The sequence below is a fragment of the Anser brachyrhynchus genome (genome assembly GCF_964034855.1).
Source record: "Anser brachyrhynchus genome assembly, chromosome: 2".
Classification (NCBI taxonomy): Eukaryota; Metazoa; Chordata; class Aves; order Anseriformes; family Anatidae; genus Anser; species Anser brachyrhynchus.
This window is the reverse complement of record NC_137695.1, coordinates 142,291,255-142,309,746: the sequence shown is the minus strand read 5'-3', so window position 1 is coordinate 142,309,746 and position 18,492 is coordinate 142,291,255. Positions and strand designations below refer to the sequence as shown.

Sequence of the window (18,492 nt, the reverse complement as noted above, 5' to 3'; positions counted from 1 at the left end):
ATTTCCACTGCTGTCCCAGATCTTCAGAACTTCCCAGCTGTTAGCAAGTGGGAATGCTGGAAATGTAGCCCTGAAACTGCTCCTTGGCTTTTGTCTGGAATTAGTTTCTTTTTTTTATTTTATTTTATTTTTATTTTTAACTTCCTTTCCCATTCCTTCTTCAGGAACAACCAAGGACTCCACCCTGAATCTCTGTCTTTTCTAAGGCAGGGCAATTCTGTCCTGATAGTTATTCAGAGCTTACATTAAAGGTTCAATCCTACCAATTTTATTCTGAGAATAATAAAAACTTAACTAAGCCTAAATAGTAAGGTTAGCTACTGCTGCCAAGGGCTACAAGGCTCATCAGTCACTAGTGCAGGACAGTGGTGTGCAGACTTGATATCTCACATTAGGTTGGTTCTGATCCATATGGCTTGAACAGAAGTTCAGAAAGACAAGAACTGACTGCTTCAGTCTCAGTTTTATTTTTTACTTCAGGCTTGATTTTGGCCCAAAGTACTGCCAACTTTACAGTATCTTTTTATTTATTTATTTATTTCCTAACTGTTGGCAATGCCTGTTCAGGGAGACCTGCCCTAGCAAGAGAATGCCTGTTTTACAATATGTCTCATCTCTGCAGTATGGTAAGCCTACTACAGCTGCTCGTTTCAGGTTTAGAGCTAAGCTAAGCTCTATCCTTGTAAAGTCACTGGAGACCTACCAGACAAGTGGTGTTGAGGGAAAGTCTAACATTACTGGCAAGATCTAAATCTGCGCTGAGTGGAATGTTTGTAAAATATCAGTTAAGAGTATGAGCTTGTAAATAATCCTAATGCCCTACCCCTTTGAGGAAACCATCACACATTGCTCATTTGTTTATTGTTTTCTTACAGTATAAGAATATTTTTTTACTAGACTAAGTGGGTTTTCTAGTGTTGATTGTTAATAAAAAAGGTCTGGCTAGCATTGTCTTTCTGATTTAAGTAAACAGCTATTGCTTTCTATATTGACTTTATGAGACTTCTGTGAGCTTTGGTGTTGCTGATATAGTGAGGATGTATGGCAGTTCAAAATCAGATTGTAGATATCATGTGACAAAGTAATTTTTCTATCAACACAACCTCAGGGAAGTTTATTTTGTTCTGCAAAAAATTAGGCACAGTTTGCAAAACAAGGCAAAACTCCAGTGATTAATTCCAGCCTTTACTTTGTGTGGAACAAAGAAATGACAATGAACAGAGCCAGATTTTAGCATAATCTTGTCTAAAGCAAGCATCCTTTGGTAGAGTACAATGGTAATTATGGGGTAATTGACACTGTGATTGGACAATAGAATAATGCAATGATCTTGCTGGATTTCTGCTCCTTGGTTGTTCTTTGTTAAGCTTCTGACAGTCTTCATGATCTTTTATTGTGGCTTACAGCTTGCCTTATCTATTTCTGTGCTGTCTAAAAGTATTTGGCTATCAACAGCATTTATATATAATCCAAGATTTTTTATATGTGTATGCGTGTATCTACTTATCTACATACAAAATTGACTTTAAGGATTAAATCCAAAGTTATGTGATCATCATGGTCAGATCAGGTGACAAGCACCATTAAAATCAAATGAAGGTAGGTGGTGTAACTACTTTGGAAGGATAGCTCTCATGGTTCTCTTGATACATTTTTATTTTAACATATTCATGAATAGCATGTGTAGCTGCTATTGTTTCCATTTTTAAAGATCAAGAACGGATACATAGGAAGAATTTAATTGAAAATTAGATGAAGTTTAAGTCAGTCTGAAAGTGTGAATTTTAGACTTTCTAGAGCCCCAAATACTAGTTCTGCACTTTCACATCTTGAAATGGATCAGTAACTTAGCATCTATCTCCTACGCAACTTCACTGAGGTACTGAGGAGAGGCTTTTCTGTAACAAGGTTCCATAGCAGGTTTAATCAGATTGGCTCTATTTGTATCTAGCATCCACAGATGTGGGCAAGACAACAAAATTAGTATCTATGCACTTGATTAAGGAAAGCTTCCATATGGCAGCTGTATGCCCCTTCTCCTCCCTCTCAGAAGGAGGGCTCCATACCCAAAGTTCTGTGGGAGGACTGGGTTTTGTATAAATCAGTCTAGGGAACATACTCTCCTCCCCATCTCAGAAAGTTGCCCTTATCTTAGCTACTCATGTGTAAGAGAGTGGGTTAGAGATGCTCCCTACCTCTGCTGTTGACAATGTGACCACTTTGCAGCAAATTATTTATCTTCCATCTAAACAAATGGAAGAATGACACTCTGGTAAAGATATTTGCTCTTTTTATTCATCCAAAGTCACTGGATTAAGTTGAAGAACAATCTAAGAGGCAGCCACGACAATCAGTGACTCACAACCGCTGCCCTTTTTCATTGAGTTTGCTGGAGAAGTTGGGAAGGCATTTTCTAGGACAGCACTCCCAGTTCTAAATCCCAGAAAGAAAGAGGCGTCTGTGCTATTTCACACTCTTAAGCCCTACTTCTTCTCCCATGGATCCTTTTGTATTTTACATTAGATATTTAAAATATATACTCACACCTCTTCGTTAACCCTAGAAGAAGTAGAACAGATGTTTCTCTTCAGTGGAGTGGTCTATTCCACTAGATATCAAATCATGTTGTTGGTTTCCCCTGTGGCTGACGTATTCTTGCCTGTAAAGTTTCAGTGAGATAGGTGTGGGATGCTTATTCCCCTCCTCTCTTGACCCAATGACTAGGGCTTGTTCCTGGGATGTAGGCATTATGGCTTCCTATTTTTCCAGTAGACACTGAGATCCTGTCTCCTCCTTCCTGCACATGTAGCTATTATGACAAAAAATGCCCTCCTCTTCCAGAAATGTTTTATGAAAAAATAGGAATGCATTGGTCAGATGTCTAATTTAGGTAGCTATGTGCATAAATTAGTTTTTGCTGCAAGTGTCAGTCTCCTGGGGATGTCTGACTCCCAGACATGCTTTTGCAGAGGCATGGAAAACCATTGTGTGCAACCTCATATCTTCTCTCTTCAGCATTTCCTTGTGTATGTCCCTGCAGCTGTGCACTAAGGTCAGACGTGCCCAGGTCCCCCGTTGTTCCTCTGGTGAGACCGAGGTGCTCCATTCAACGTCCCTGAAACTGGTACATTTGGCTTTGGACTGAAAAGCACTGAACAACACAAATGCTCTTGTTACTTCCTGGGGCTGGGATTAGGTTCCTAACTCATGGTTGTGGTTTCAGCTAGCTGACAAGACTCCTTACAGAAAGGGATATTTAGCATTGCAAATCATGAAGACTTCTGTGGCTTGGACTCTAAGTTATTCTCCATTCATCACTCAGAGACAGCTTTGGCAGAACTGGGTTGCTGGCTTGTCCTGTAACTGGTTGAATTAAAAATTCTGAAACTGCTGAAACCCTCTTTCAAGCCCAGGGATTAATAATGTGGCTGCCATTAACTGTGAGTGCTGTTTTGTGACACAGTAAAGGGACCAGCTACTCAAATACTCAATTATTATGTCAATCCGTTCCACATCTCTGGGCACCTCTCCTCATTCTCTTTTGTGTCTCTGACTCCTTACACTTTCTTGCATTTTCCAGTGTGGATTCCTCAGTTCTGCTCTGGCTCAGGGACTATGTTCTACTACAGACACATTGAAAAACCCTAAATTTCCTCATTTTACACCTGAAACAACAAAGAAATTGAGCCAAAACACAAGACATTTCTGAAGTTTCTGAATGTACTTAATACAAGGCAAACCTCATGTGGAAAGAGATCTCGATCTTTTATTGTTCCTTTCGGTGACACTGATTGTTTTTTCTTGCTGTTTCAGGCTTTATTTAAAAGGTCACAGTGGAACAGCTGGAAAACAGAGTAGCCTGATACTACATGGTGCTGAATTCAGTACAAAAGATGCTGACAATGACAACTGCATGTGTAAATGTGCTCTCATGTTAACTGGAGGTGAGTACAACTCCAAAAACGTGGTACATTGTTAGGAATCTGCTCTGTTTTCCTTAAGCAATCATGGATGAAGTTGAATTCATGGATGTGTAAGTATTGTGTGAAAATTCCTTTTATTATTATTACTCCTACTCTTTTCTTTATGTATGTTGTGGTAGTGCCAATACCCCCAGGTTCCTATCAGCAGGGAAGGGTTTATTCAGAGATACAGACATTATACTTCTGCACTGAAGCTGTTGCAGCAATGTCAAGAGGGAAAGGTTAGTGTTATTGTTGAGGCAAGAAAGGCGAAGTAAGAGAGAATAAACTAAGAGATGAAGAAAGGGGGAAGATCCTTATGAGAACTGGGAAAGGACTTACCCAGAAAAAGAAGAGAGAAAGGACATGGAAATAGATTATTAGAAGGTAAAGTTTATAAGTTCTCTAAGTTCACTTAGGGGGTGATGCTATTATTGAAATAATTACAATGATTAAGCTTTCTGTTTGTCTTATACAAGCTATTTAACTAGTTAATGTAATGGCTAGTTCACTCACCTGTGAAAAACCTACAGCCCCCTGTTTAAATTGTGGCACCTAGCTGTTCTGGAACTTTTAAAACAGCACAGAGAAGTTACGCTAGGACAGGTTTAAGTACAAAATCAAACTAACTGCAAGCAAGTGTAGTGAATGTGATTAATATCATTTCCCTCCATTGTGGAAGAGGAATATCCATTATCTCCCCAGACAGATACCTAAAGGTCTGCACAAGAGTGAGAATTTTCTCTTGCAAATGTTGCTTATTTTGAGTCCATGAAGAGGCAAGCTCAGTTTTATCTCTAGCATGTCACACTAGAGCAGAAAGCTTGTATTGGGATTCTTTGGTTCTTGGAATGTATGACCAAGAAAGGCCCTTATCTTCACATCTGATCTTCTGAGAATCTCCCTCAGTGATTTCTAACATTCCTGGGGAAAAAAAAAAAAAAAAACAAAACACCTATAGCATAAAAGTTATTCAGTGTTTTGGATCAGACTTTTAAACTGATATTATTTGTGGTTACTGGCACTGTGACTGGATCCAGCTCAGGCCATGTTCAGGCATATATGAGCCTCTTAAGGCTATTATCTGCTGACAGAAGATGTGTTTCTGTCAGTGGAAATTTGCATCAAACACACAGCCTACCTCCTCATTCTTTTTGCTAATTGGAAGTTGCCCAGCTGGGAGAATCCTTAAGGAGCCTGCTTCTCAAACTTTCCTAACTTCCTCTACTAAAATCTTATTAAATGGAAAACTTCCATTTAATGGAAGTTTCCATGGGAAACTTTCTAGAAGACAGGTGATCAGATGCTGCCTTCCCATTTGTATAACAAAGGTAGCTGACCGGTTCTGGGGCAAATAACGGGAAAGAAGTCAAGAGTTTATTTTAATTAACAACTGGTGATCTTTCCCCTTAAAGATCATGCTAAATTAATGTATTTCACTTCCAGGGCAGGTCACAGGCCAGTGAAAATCTTCTAAATGTGAGTTGTGTCTGTGGTGAAGTGCAGACTCATTCATGTATCTGAGCTGCCTGGAAACACCTCCACTCCCAGACATCTAATTCTGGGAGCTGACGGTTTTGTTTATTTTCTTACCCTGACTTCTGTGGCAGGTCAATGCCCTGCTAAGGTCAGCCTGCTGTTGAACAACAATTTCACAAGTTTCACATATATTTTGCTGCAGTAGTCCTGTAAATCAACAGGAAAACCACATATTGGAATGTACTGGTAGCAAATGAAAGAAATAAGGGGGAGGGGGTTAATTACCAAAGGGTGAGGAAATCACAAACAGAACACATCATTGATGTGTAAAAGGAGATGCAGCTAGGCTTTGGAGAAAGGTGACTGAAGCTGCTGTGTAGCGCTAAGTAAGCTGTAGTTCTTTGAGAAATACCTCAATCATGCAAATTGCCATTAAAATAAATAAATAAATAAATAAATAAATTGATCTGCCTGCTAGATTTCTCCTCAAAAACACCTTATGCATTGCTTCATGAAATAGAACTTCTCATTCCTTGAGAAGTAGCAGAAATTGAATTAAATACGAAAACATTTGTTTAGCGAATAGATGTCAGTTTTGTGCCACAGAAAAAGACTGATTAAGAAAAGTAGCAATCCAAAAGAGGTTGTTGGGGAAGCTCTCTTTTTTTTTTTTTTTTCCCCAGAAGATATCAGACTCTCTGTTAGTTTTGGCAGCATCACAGACAGCACTTTAATGATGAATGATATGAAATCTAAAGGCAGGTTCCTTGCTATCTTGACAGTTTGGGTGATCCCGTTATCTCTATGAGGTGAACTAAATATATTTATGTCAGGAAAAAAGGCTGAGATAAGCTGAAGCTCAAGACTGTGATATGGTTATAGTCAAGGCTGAAAATAAAAATGTAAGGAAAACACACATTTCTCTCTGTGATCTTACTAGTTGTCAGTTTTATTTGTTCTGTATCAAAAATACTCTCTCTCTCCTCCCTTCTATCCTTCCTCTCCCTCAGAATAAAAAAATAGTGGAAGAGTAGCATCAGCAGTAGCATCAACAGAATTTTGTGTGTGAGATCTTGTCCTTTTGAGAATCATATTCTGCTAGTTGACTCTATCTTAATGTTGATTTTAGGGAATAGTTTCCAAATGTATACGCCTGAGCTGGATTTTTAGATCCTGTGACCTTTTTGTGGTACTTAAATATTTTAGTTGCTTTTTGTGGAAAACTTGGAAAATATCAACTCAGCAACCTTGGTTTACTTTAAGTGGAGACAAGGCATATTTATCCACATAATTTCTTCATTTAAACTTAAAATTTGTCAAATAGTATCACTTTTTCTTTTGTGAAAATAACCATCAGGGACTGGTGTAACATCTCAAGCCTGTAAACTGAAAAAAGCTTTTATTTCCATGTAATATCAAATGTTATGAATAGAAGAGTACCCCAGTGAGCACACATACAACTTTTTGCAAGATACAGCACTTAAAATGTAACAAACTCTCATCAGAATGAAGCACTGAGCAGATATCCAAGGCACTTCAGACAGATTTCCAATAGAAGAGCACTTAACATCTCTGGATAAGATCTGTGGGCAGCAGGCCATGTTAGAGCGTCCTGCCAGGATACCACCTGTCAGCTGAGCCCCAGAAATTGTTTGTGCAATCATCTACAGGCATTACAAAATGACTTATAGTAACTTGGCCTGTAGTAGAAGTCTTAATGCAATTTGCTGTGTTTTGCCTTTGAGAGACATTTACACAGGCATTTACCTTGCTTCAGATGGTATGTGAGAACATTGCTAAACTCGTGATGCCTGAAATAGCTTGCCAAAGTGCTGGGGAGACTTTCTTGATGCCTAGCTAAGATTGAAACAGCATAGAATCACTGAAATAAGATTTTATTTTTTTTTTTTTAATTGTCTGGGAGCAGAGGTCCATCTGTCTGCAGTCTCCTGTCTCCGACAGCAGTCAACAGCAGATGCCTCAGGATGGGCCTAAGAACAACACAAATAGATGATACTTCCCCTGAGTATTTTCCCACTCTCAACATTTTGCATATCAGAGGCTTCCTGAGTCAGACACATTTCCCATGTATTTAGCAATCCTCAGTGGATTTCTCCTCTGTTTCGTAAGATGATGTTCAATGAAAATCCCAAACAGTGGTGCATTTATTGCTTGTTGTTTCACTGCATTTTTTTCTCCAAGTGGCAAATTTTATGAACGTCCATCAAGAGCAATGTAGAGGATTCTTCTCCTGTCTTGCAGGGAAGTTCTTGGCTAAATGTAGTAGTCTATCCATATATAATCTAATCAGAAAAAGCCACCTTTTCTGTTACATTTTGTTTGAAACAAAAACTTTGAAAGTAGTACCTCAGTACACTTGAAAGTGTTTGACCTGAACCCCAGAAATCATGCCCACTTACATAGAAAAGCACCAGTTTTTAGGTTTTGTATATTGTTGTTTTCATGACGATGCTACATATAAAACAAATTTCACAGAGTATAATTTATATTACCTAACAGTTTGTAGATAGAAAAATATAGCCACCATGTAAATAATAAGTGATTGGAATTGGATTGATTTATGCTAAAAATGTTAGATGTATTTCATTAGATAATGAAATACTACTGAGCACTTTTAAGAAAATCATCACTGTATTACGCTGTTTATAAAGGTTAAGTATGGACAATAGTAATAAAGGAGATGACCAAGCAGTGACTGACTTAAATATTAGTCTATATATTTAGAAGATCAGAACATGCTCACCAGTCTGTAAATTTCATGTTATTTTTAGCTTGTGATTTATTAGAATTATAAAAGGACTGTATTTTCTATGTGATGTGAAAAGCTAGTGACTTAACATCCTATATCCTGATTTTAACATCTAATTTAATCTTCAGAGTATCAAGTGCTGCTAAATCTTAGGCTAACCAATCCTATACTCTACCAAACAATAGAAAACAGGCCCGGAAAAAACCTCCAAAGTTCTTTTAGTCCCTCTCCAAGATAGAATCTTCTCTAGCTATTCTATTCTAATTCTATTATTAACTATTCTATTATTAACTTTTCTATTCTATTATTAACTATTCTATTCTATTCTATTCTATTCTATTCTATTCTATTCTATTCTATTCTATTCTATTCTATTCTATTCTATTCTATTCTATTCTATTCTATTCTATTCTATTCTATTCTATTCTGTTATTTCTAATGATAGAGATTCATTCTTGCAATACAATATGTTACTACTGAGTTTGGCTACCCTTAGTATAAAAAAGCTTTTCTTGATGTCTAAACTAAATCTGTGACAACTTAAGTTTGTTCTGTCTTGTCCTGTCCTACATTATGGAGAGAATAGACTGTTGCTTTTCATTCTTTGGAATAAATGTTTTTGGTTTTTTTTTTTTTTTTTTTTTCAAGCAGACTTCTTATGGATTTGAGTTTGTTAGCATTTCTTTTCTGTCTTGTATTCTGGATTAAACAAACCTAAATCTTTCCTCTTACATTAACTCTTTTGGTCCCTGTCAAGTTGCTCCACATAGAGCTTGAGGTGTCATACAAAACAGGACCCAGTTTTCTAGCCAAGAAATTGTCAGACATAGAGTAAGCATTACCATCTAATTCCTCTAAGGGAATTAGAAGTTCAGAAACATTGAAAACTTTCATAAAATCAATTGTCTTTCAATCAGTGAACACTGTTCAAATATTTTTGCATTAGAAATTTTTCTTATTAGCTTTATTGCCAAATGCACTAAATTTTATGAACAAACCCAAAGGGCTAGAGATAGATATTGGCTTTTCTTAGAATGCATTTGTCCCATAAAGGCATACAAATGTACAATTCAAACTTTGGATCTGATTGAGCAGACTGTGTTTGGATCTTACTGTATTTGGAAACATTCATTGTAATCATGAGGGAGAGGAGAGACCGATGTGTAAAGAAAGGGTCTGTCATCAACTGTGCACCTATTCCTTTAACATGTAGAAGACAACTAATAGCCTGTCATCAAAACTAAGTGATCATTAGTAAACTTGCAATTCAAGCTAGATTTACAGTGCATTTTTGATTGATGAGCACTAGGTTACTAAAAAATAATTTTACATACATACATGTTTAATTACAATTTATACAACAAGCCAAAACCAAAAGCTGTTAGCATTGGTATACTAAAACCCTTTTTACGCTGGTGCTTTTGACAATGAAGATTCTGCCATGTGAAGATTATATTTGTAACTTCAGAAAACCTTTCCAAAAGATTTCCATTATATTTTTCTAGTAATAACATCACTCATTTGAGCAATGCACCTTTATTAGGTAGGTTTTTTTTGCAAGAATTTGTGGAAATTATCTCAATGTACTTTCGTATTCAACCAAAGATACAGTAAGAGCAGGCCTGTGAGGCTGATGTGGTGATAGCTTGTTTAAAATGAACTATTCAAAATACATTTATTTAATGGAAAGAGCTGACATGAATTTTAATAACTTCTCAGTGGTAATAGCAACAGTAATTATAATTAAAGAGCAAAGCATAGGATTCCACAAAGTGTCAGTGTGTTTTAACTGTTCCAGAAGAGCAACTGTCTACAAGGGTGATTCATGTTTATTTGTATAGCTGAACTTTCAAACAAGCAATGCATTATCTAAATTACTTTCTGTTTGGGCAATATATTTTATGACCTAAGGATTTTTATTGCAAACAGAGATGATAGCATTGCCTGTACTATACAAACAAATTATTAGAAGTAGGCTAACCTCAAAAGACTGTAAGGCTCTCCTCAGTTCAAATAAGTAACTGAAGGCCAGATGGTGACAACTTGAAGAAACTACCTGTGTTTCTGAGTAAAAACTCTCTTAATCATTTCATGAAAGCCTCTTCTTTATCTCTTCATTAGTCACTTTAAAATCTTTCTTCTATATTTCTCATAATATCCACCCTTCATGATTCACATGCATGACTCAAATATCCCACAGAAATTACTGCCAAAAGTTATATCTGAGGTTAAAATCTTTCTGCTATTCAGAGGGTTCCTGATGCTTATTTGGGAAAGCCATTACCTTATAGTGAAAAATAAACAAGATTTTTCAGGGGAGGAAATCCCCTGAACTTCAGAAAATATTTAGCTATTGGAAGTGTTCCTTGGGTCAGACTGTCTTACAGCCCTGGAACTGCTTTGTTTGGTGTTTCCTGCGCTGTCCAGTATTGCAGGTATCTCTTTCAGGTACTTCAATTTTATGTTCCCTCATTTCCTCATAGCTACCAAGAAAGGCACTGGTTCTATTCCTCTTTCCCTTAATATACAAATGTCTGAAAGTCATGTTTGTGGAAAAACAATTCCTTTACATGTATCCAAAGATGTTGACTTTGGTGTTGAGACATGGACATTTTACGATAATCTGAGGCCATATGGGGAATGAATAGCTTTTAGAGGACTACATGGGAGGAAGGAGAGAAATAACCATATATAGAGAGAGAGACATACACACACACACACACACACATGTAAAGTAAGAGAAAAAAAATGTAAACAAGTTGAAAGATAGGAGAAAGTAAACCCAACATCATAAAGTAGTATTAGGAAATATCTTTTTTAAAAATTGTACAGTCTCATTAACAAGAACAGTATAGTAGGCCAAAAGAAAAGATGGTCATTAAAAATATTTTGGAAAAAAAAAATAAGTAATTATTTAAAAGTCTAGATGTGAGATTTGATTTTTAGGTCCTCACAGAACAATTTTTAAATCTTGTGCATCTTCAACTCAATCCATTGTTTAACATAGATTTTGTAGGGCACCACTGGAAACCTTTTACCTAAAAAGTCCATTTATGCATCTGTTGCTGTTCCTTTAAGGTGAATGAAATGGTAACTAGCACAGCTTGCCATGTCTTCATCCCAGCACCATAAACAGAACCCAGCTGCATCTGTGTTCCAGCTTTGAAAAATGAGGATTAGATTTTCTCTGTTTAACTTTGTCTTAAGTTTCTACAAGATTGTACTCTGGTTACAGTAAAACATCAGCTGTACAGCTTTCTCTTTCTTTGCTTATTACCCCCTTAGGTATATCAGTGTAATCAAAGGGAGGTCAATAGTATCAAAATAGAAGTTTGCCAGAATATATCTGGCATAGATTCTTCCCTCAAGATTTCATTATGAAGTGTTACTTCTGAAAAAAGCCATTTATTTAGTACTTTGAAAAGTATTATCCAAAATCTAAGAAATTACTTTACAAGGCTAGAAATAAAAATTACATGAATTTAAATACAAAGGACAGAGTAAAAGCACTGGATCTATAGGCTAATCACTGTCAATATCATATCAATAGTAGTAGGGTATAGCTTAAAATACAATGTCTTCATTATAGACAGATAAAAGGCTGGATATGAGGAAACTGGAGGATTCACTAGGCCAATGCACATTGTCTAAAAGGAGCTTCTCACACGTTAATTCCATTTTCAAAAGTTAGAGGGGGAACTGCACTGAAAATTAAAATTATGCATTTCAGTCCACAGTGACACCTGCAGATTTTAGTAGCCACTTGTTAGGCAGGCATTGTTTGCCTTTACTGGTAGTGCCTGGTCCTGGACAGATTACAACGCTATGATACGCAGTCTGAAATGACTTTTTAAATGAAAGTAACATTTAACCACTAAAAGTAACAGCCACCATGTAATCTTTATGACCTTATTTGCCATAAGACATAAAGGCAAATGTTCAGTAAAACAGTATTACATGGAAGGATACATAAGACCTATGCTGAAGATTCACAAAGACTATAGGTCTTACTGTGAAGAAAGAACTGCAGAAATCTTTCTGACAAATAGAGCTTCTCACCAGCAAGGTTAATATATTCTTGGCATTGGGAATATTAGCTCTTTGCAGTCTGGGGATTCATTCTGCCTTCCTCAATCTGAACTAAGCATCTTTCTATTATATTAAATAGATACCCTGTAAGGTCTGGAAGAGAAAAATTCTTTTCCCATCAAGATATACATCAAAACTCCCACTAACTTCAATGGAGTCAGCATGTCACCTAGTTTATCTTTGTCAGCTTGTGTTCTGTAATCTCAATGTTGCCAAGTTTCAATTTGTTTGGAGTTTTCTCTAAAACTCAAACTCCCATTACAATCTAAAATTCACCTTAACATGAAAATGTTTCAGCTTTTCATACTGAAAACAAAAATAAAACAAAACAAACAAACAAAAGAAACAGAAACTAAAAGAAAAAATGCCTTATTTTTGATGTTATTTTGTTGTTGTTGTTGTTTTGTTATGTTTGATAACCTCTCTAACTCTTGGAGGCCTGAGATTAAAATCATACTACAAAGGTGCTGCAAGCAGAGCCCAGGGCTCTTCCATTCTAATGCACACAGGTAGTTTGAGTGGAAGTTGCTCACTACCTGTAAGCATCTTCATCACAGTTAACTAGTTTATTTTTTTATTATTATTATTTGAGATCTTGGGGATGTAATCAAGAAGGGTTACTGATTAATCTCATCTTAAAGCAAGTAGTTAAAATAGATCTGAAGAATCACACTGTTTTCACCACTGGTTCCATTTTCTCCATGAGTTAAAGACATAAATACATCTACTACAGAAGTCTAAAGCCAATACGGTTTTTGCATACGGTTTGCAGCCACAGCTGTGCACCAAAGCTGTGCTTATAGCAAGTTTGAATTCTCTGCATACAGTCATAACAAATGGTAGCAAAACCTCTGTCATCGTTAGTAATATTCACAAGTATTTGATAAATATTTCTGGATTATTTTCAGTGCTATGCTAATAGAGCACTCATGAAGGTGGAGGTATGGCTCTACATGCATTTACTTTGACAGAAATCTCCGGTTGAAAAGTTCCCGAGATGTTGCATTTCTTTTTTATCCCAACTTCTCAGTTTACTGCATCTTCAGTTATGCTAACACAACAGTTCATGGAACCATTCTGTAAACCAGATTGGTGGTTTGTCCTCAAAAAGAAAAGTTTTGTTTTGTTTTGTTTTTGTTTTGTTTTTGTTTTTGTTTTTGTTTTGTTTTGGTTTGTTTTCCCTAAATCCGCATCATTTCGCTTTTCAGAAGAGTCTCACAATGCAGCTGAAGGAACGACAGTCTAGAAGCACAAGCATCTGGGGAAGACATTTCTAGCCCTGTCTTTCCAGTAGAATAAAATATACAAGGCTGGACCTGGAGATCAAGGGTCAATGAGTAGGAAACACCTCTGACTGGGAAAAAAAGCAGGCAGGGTAGGGGGTCTGGAAAAGACAGCACTTTATAAGCTTACCTAAAATACCAATCAATAATATTTGTAATATTTTTTCTTAGTCAATGATAGTGTTTCTGTTTGGCACATTTCAAGGTATGGTTTAGGAAGCTCAAGATTGAATATAGGTTTTCACATTAAAAACGGTAGGAAGATTTGGGATTGAATGTGGCTTTTCTGACCCAAAGTGTACATGCAGTGAATTTACCTTGATTGAAGTTGGCCATACTGTCACCTAAATACATACACACTCAGGTAACCATCTAAACCATCTATCCATGCACATAGGTATTCTGACTGAAGATCAGTGTCCTATAGTGTTGTCTTTGTCTTCACCATTTAGTCCCTCCATTCATTTGCAGAGTCTGGTTTTAAAATTTATCTTAGTCTTAACAATGTCTTATCTATGTTTTAAAGACAAAGTCTATCTCCTTGTACACCACTCTGAATACTGATTATGTGTTACTGTAATATTGTAATTACTATAAGAGCATAGCACAAATGTACTCGTAGCTTATGCTTACTAAGAACATCTAACCTAAAAGCAAACTGTCTGATCAGCAGAAAAATCACAGTTAAAGCAACAGAAAAATACTGGTAAATGAAATTAAATCAAATCATTCTTATGTTCTAAATAACCAAACAAGTGGAAATTATGCAAATTACTTATGAGTTATAGTCTTATTATGATATGTTTACATGAACTGGGTGATCTATAATACTGTCTAAACACGCAAAGCAGTTTATTTGCCTTTATTGTGCTTGTTCTTGCTTCACATGCAGTGTATAAAAACTGAAGGAGTTAAAACTCAAATACTTTTCCAGATCTGTAAATAATTGGTGTATTCTCCAGCACAGCTGAATACAGAATAATATATATATATATAGAAATAGGAAAGCAATATTCATCATCACTATTCCAGAAGTGTTTATGAGCTTCTGAATGCCAGAAGTGGTTAATCAGCTAAACTTATAAAACAAAATGAAAATGTTCAGTGCACTTGCACTTTAATTGTTTGTCCTTAATGGTTTCAGGCTGGTGGTTTGATGCCTGTGGCCCCTCCAATCTCAATGGGATGTTCTATACGGCTGGGCAAAACCATGGAAAGCTCAATGGCATCAAGTGGCACTACTTCAAAGGCCCCAGCTATTCTTTGCGCTCCACCACCATGATGATTCGACCCTTGGACTTTTAAAGGCATTCAGTGGTGGATCCAAGAAAAAAATTAGAATGCCACTGCTCTTGACAGCACTGCTATCACAGTCTGAAGGTAAAAGGTGAAGGGCTTCTTGGAAGCAACATGTAGGGATGATGCAAAGTCACTTCATTATCACTTCATAGCCTGCAAAAACTCCCCACCAGTCACCCCATGTCTTGATGACATGGGGAGACTTGGTTTCGAAGAAGTTGGCTGCAATGATTTTCCAGAGAGGAACAACTGGATCCAGTTATTCTGACCAAATCTGGTGTTTGTCAGTGGACTTTTTTTATTATTTTTTATTATTTTTATTAAAAAAATGGAAAATATACCAGATTATTCAACAACAGCATCAGAATTCAAATATATGAAACATATCATCCATGGTCCGTTGAGGAAAAGTTTTTCAGCAGTGAAATGCCATCATTATACACATGAAGAAAGGATTATAAAGACACCTTTTTTAAAACTCATTTTAAAGCACTGAAGATGACCACTCCAAATACTGTTTTTCTTAAATGAACTGAATTCGAATGGGCGGATGGATTTATGTTAATCCCAGAGAATTTGTGCTAATAATTATTTTTTATTAAATATTCGAAGGACATATTTCTCATAAATAAACTGAGTCAAATTATGAAGAATGATAAGGGCACGAAACATAAATTCTTCAGTTGCTCTGTAGAGGTAAATGAGGTAATTGGCATAATCCCTGAGCTAGGATTTATAGTGTGATAACAAACTTAGATGTGTTTTGAGCTTTTTCCTTTCTTTCATTAAAGGCAGTCTGAATGTCACATAGAAAAATTGATAGAAGGTTTAAAGAATGTTAAATATTATCCTAAAGAAAATATGGGATTTTGCATGGAATATTTTCATCAAAAAGAACACAGAAAGGCAAACTCTTAGGGTATAGCATAGCTTAAATCAATGAATTCATTTTACAGTATCATTGCATGTACGCAATTTATCATTCATTATTTTACTTTTTATTAAATTTTTGTTTCTTCACTGTATTATTACATTTTTGTGAATATCAGAAGCATGCCAGTTGTACACAGTGCTTAGGCTACAACTATAAAAAATACTCAGCAGAACTGTATAGAAAATAAAGAATTGTGAACTGTAAATAGTATGTTTATATTTCCTGTAATGGTTGTTTAATTTGTACATGCAGCCCTGACCCTACTCAAAGGGTGCTAAGCCACAAAATGGTATAAATATTAAAAGAACTTTAGAAGACTGCTTACAGGTTTCCACTGTCATAACAAATAATTCTGATATATTCAAATGTTGCAGAAATGTGTGGCAAGATGCACAATGCGGCTGTTGGTAAGGATAAAGTTCCTATCAAAACAAGCAACAAAGTAGTTGGGTGGCCCATGAAGTGAAGTTATAGACAGAACTCTTTTTCAATTACAGTCCCTCATGGTTTAATCGTATTAATAAAGTGCATTTAGGAAAGTATCTAGCCCTCATTCTACTTCTGCTATACATAAAAGGAAAAGCCTCGCCCTGCTCCCACTGAAATCAAAAGTAACATTGTCATTGATTAAACTGGGACAAAGATCACATGTATAATCTGAATGTAGTAAGTTTGTTGTTTGTCTGCTTGTTGGTTTATTTTATTCATTAAACTGTTCCTGAAATAAGGCATGATGAAGATCTGAATCTTTTTAAAAGAAGATTTTAACAGAGTAAGAGAGTAACTGATTTATTTTCCCTTTTTTTTTTCCTTTTTTTTTCATTTTTAAGAAATAGATTTAAAAAAAAAAAAAGTTTGGATTTTTTAAGCATCCCTTCTTAAAAATCACAAAGACCACAGGGCTCTCTGTTTTTGTTACAATTTGATGTTTGTTTAGTTTTAAGTGGGAAGATCTTGGTTTTTTGTGTGTATTTGTACATATTTATATATATATTTGAAATAATCTTGCATAAGGGTTAATTTGTTGTTTTCTGCTGAGTAAGTTACCAAACTACTCCTTGCTCAGCAATTTCTTCACAGAGCTGTTTTGTCTCCTTTTCCAGAACTTTTTTGAAATGCTCTTCATTTTTGTGCAAAAACTGTGGTCTGTCTTCTACTGTGTTCTCAAAAGTTATATTTTTTGCAAGTCTCCAAGTTAGGAATGCCATTCTGCAGATCTTATTGCAAAAGGCAAAGAACATTTAAAATCAAAAGCATATTTACTGTTTATTTATCTGTGTTTGAAAGATAAAAAAATGTGGATTTGGTTTCCTATCCTTTATAATAAAACATTTTTTAAAATTGCAGACTCTGTGATTTGATTTCCTTTGAGATGCCTTTCTGTGACAGGATGACAACATTTTACCAGCCACTATCTCTCCCTCTAAGAGATATTAATAAATTTAGTCAAGGCCTAAGGAGGGAGTCATATTAGAGTTTGTGCAGAAATCAGTATTTCTAACCTTTCAAATATGTATTTCAGTCTTTTTCATTCAAATTCTTTGATTAAAATCAAGGGACTGTATTTCTCATCTTAAGTTCATATCATACAACTATCCAACAGTCTATAAAAGAAAATGTTTCTTTAATTCCTTTAGCAAAGATACAAATAGAACTGTATGCCTATTTCTCTTGCCTTTTGACATATTCTTTTATCATCTTTTCAATCATGTTGCATGGCATTGACAGATTTCCATTGTTTTCTTCACTACAAATACTTCTTGCTCCTTTTGTATGCCTTTTAACACTAGAGAGATTCAGTTTTAATGTCTCTTTGTAGTGAGTTTTTCCCCATTTTCACGGGTACTTTTTAATAAATGAACTTGTTCATTGCATTCATTCAGACTAAGCTATCTGAGAATCTGAGGAAATACTTTCTTAAAACACATTTTGCTCCTTGACTTGAACATGTATGAACTGCATGAATTGAAGAGTTACAATCAGTAAAAAAATGGTCTTTCTGGATTTCATCATATAAAATGGGACTTGCCTTGGAAGAGACTGAAAGAACAGTCAATGGCCAATGGTAATGTTAACTTCACTGTTTACCCCTCACAGTTAAATTTCTTCTTTTTAAAAAAGGAATACACACAATTTTAACAAATCAGTGCGTGTTTTCCATCATATATAGATCCTTACTTTTTAATATCCTCTAATGCTGGAGATGTAGTTTAAATGCAGTTTTCTAAGCTCCTTAGCATCCAGTACTTGCCTATTAATTAAGCAAATCGTGTACATTTATAGTCATCTGTACAAAAGGTTCACAACACACAGTTTCTTAAAAAAAACCTTCCAGCTATAATAACAGCATCATTTCTCTGTAGACCAGCATCTCAAACCACCCTCTGACCATGCCACCAACAACCTCTCTTGGGATTGCCACAGCACTCTTCTCCTTTGGGAAGAACAAACCTGAAGCAGCAATCACAGCAAAAGCTTAATGCTCTAGGTAGGATCAAGCCTGAATTACAGCCAAACTGTGCTGCAGTCGTGCCAAAAGTTGTTCTTACCCACTAGTTTTTACAGGAGCTGGATAGCTCTGAATACAGAAGACACTTTGAGAGTTGCCTGACTGTGACCTGTGGTGTTCATATCCATACACACACAAATCCATATGTCTGAAGGAAGCCTGACACA

General features: G+C 35.9%; 1 protein-coding gene across 5 annotated transcripts in view; it reads left to right on the top strand.

The window, feature by feature from the left end:
* ANGPT1 (angiopoietin 1) overlaps positions 1–16,708 on the top strand; it is a 210,174-nt gene extending 193,466 nt beyond the window's left edge. For all 5 annotated transcript variants that reach the window (XM_080579477.1, XM_080579478.1, XM_080579476.1 and 2 more), the window contains 2 exons: positions 3,814–3,944; positions 14,728–16,708. In XM_080579477.1, coding sequence (XP_080435603.1) covers positions 3,814–3,944; positions 14,728–14,888 — 292 coding nt within the window. In that variant the 3' untranslated portion in view covers positions 14,889–16,708. The remainder of the gene's footprint in view (positions 1–3,813; positions 3,945–14,727) is intronic.
* The last annotated feature ends 1,784 nt before the right edge of the window (positions 16,709–18,492 follow it).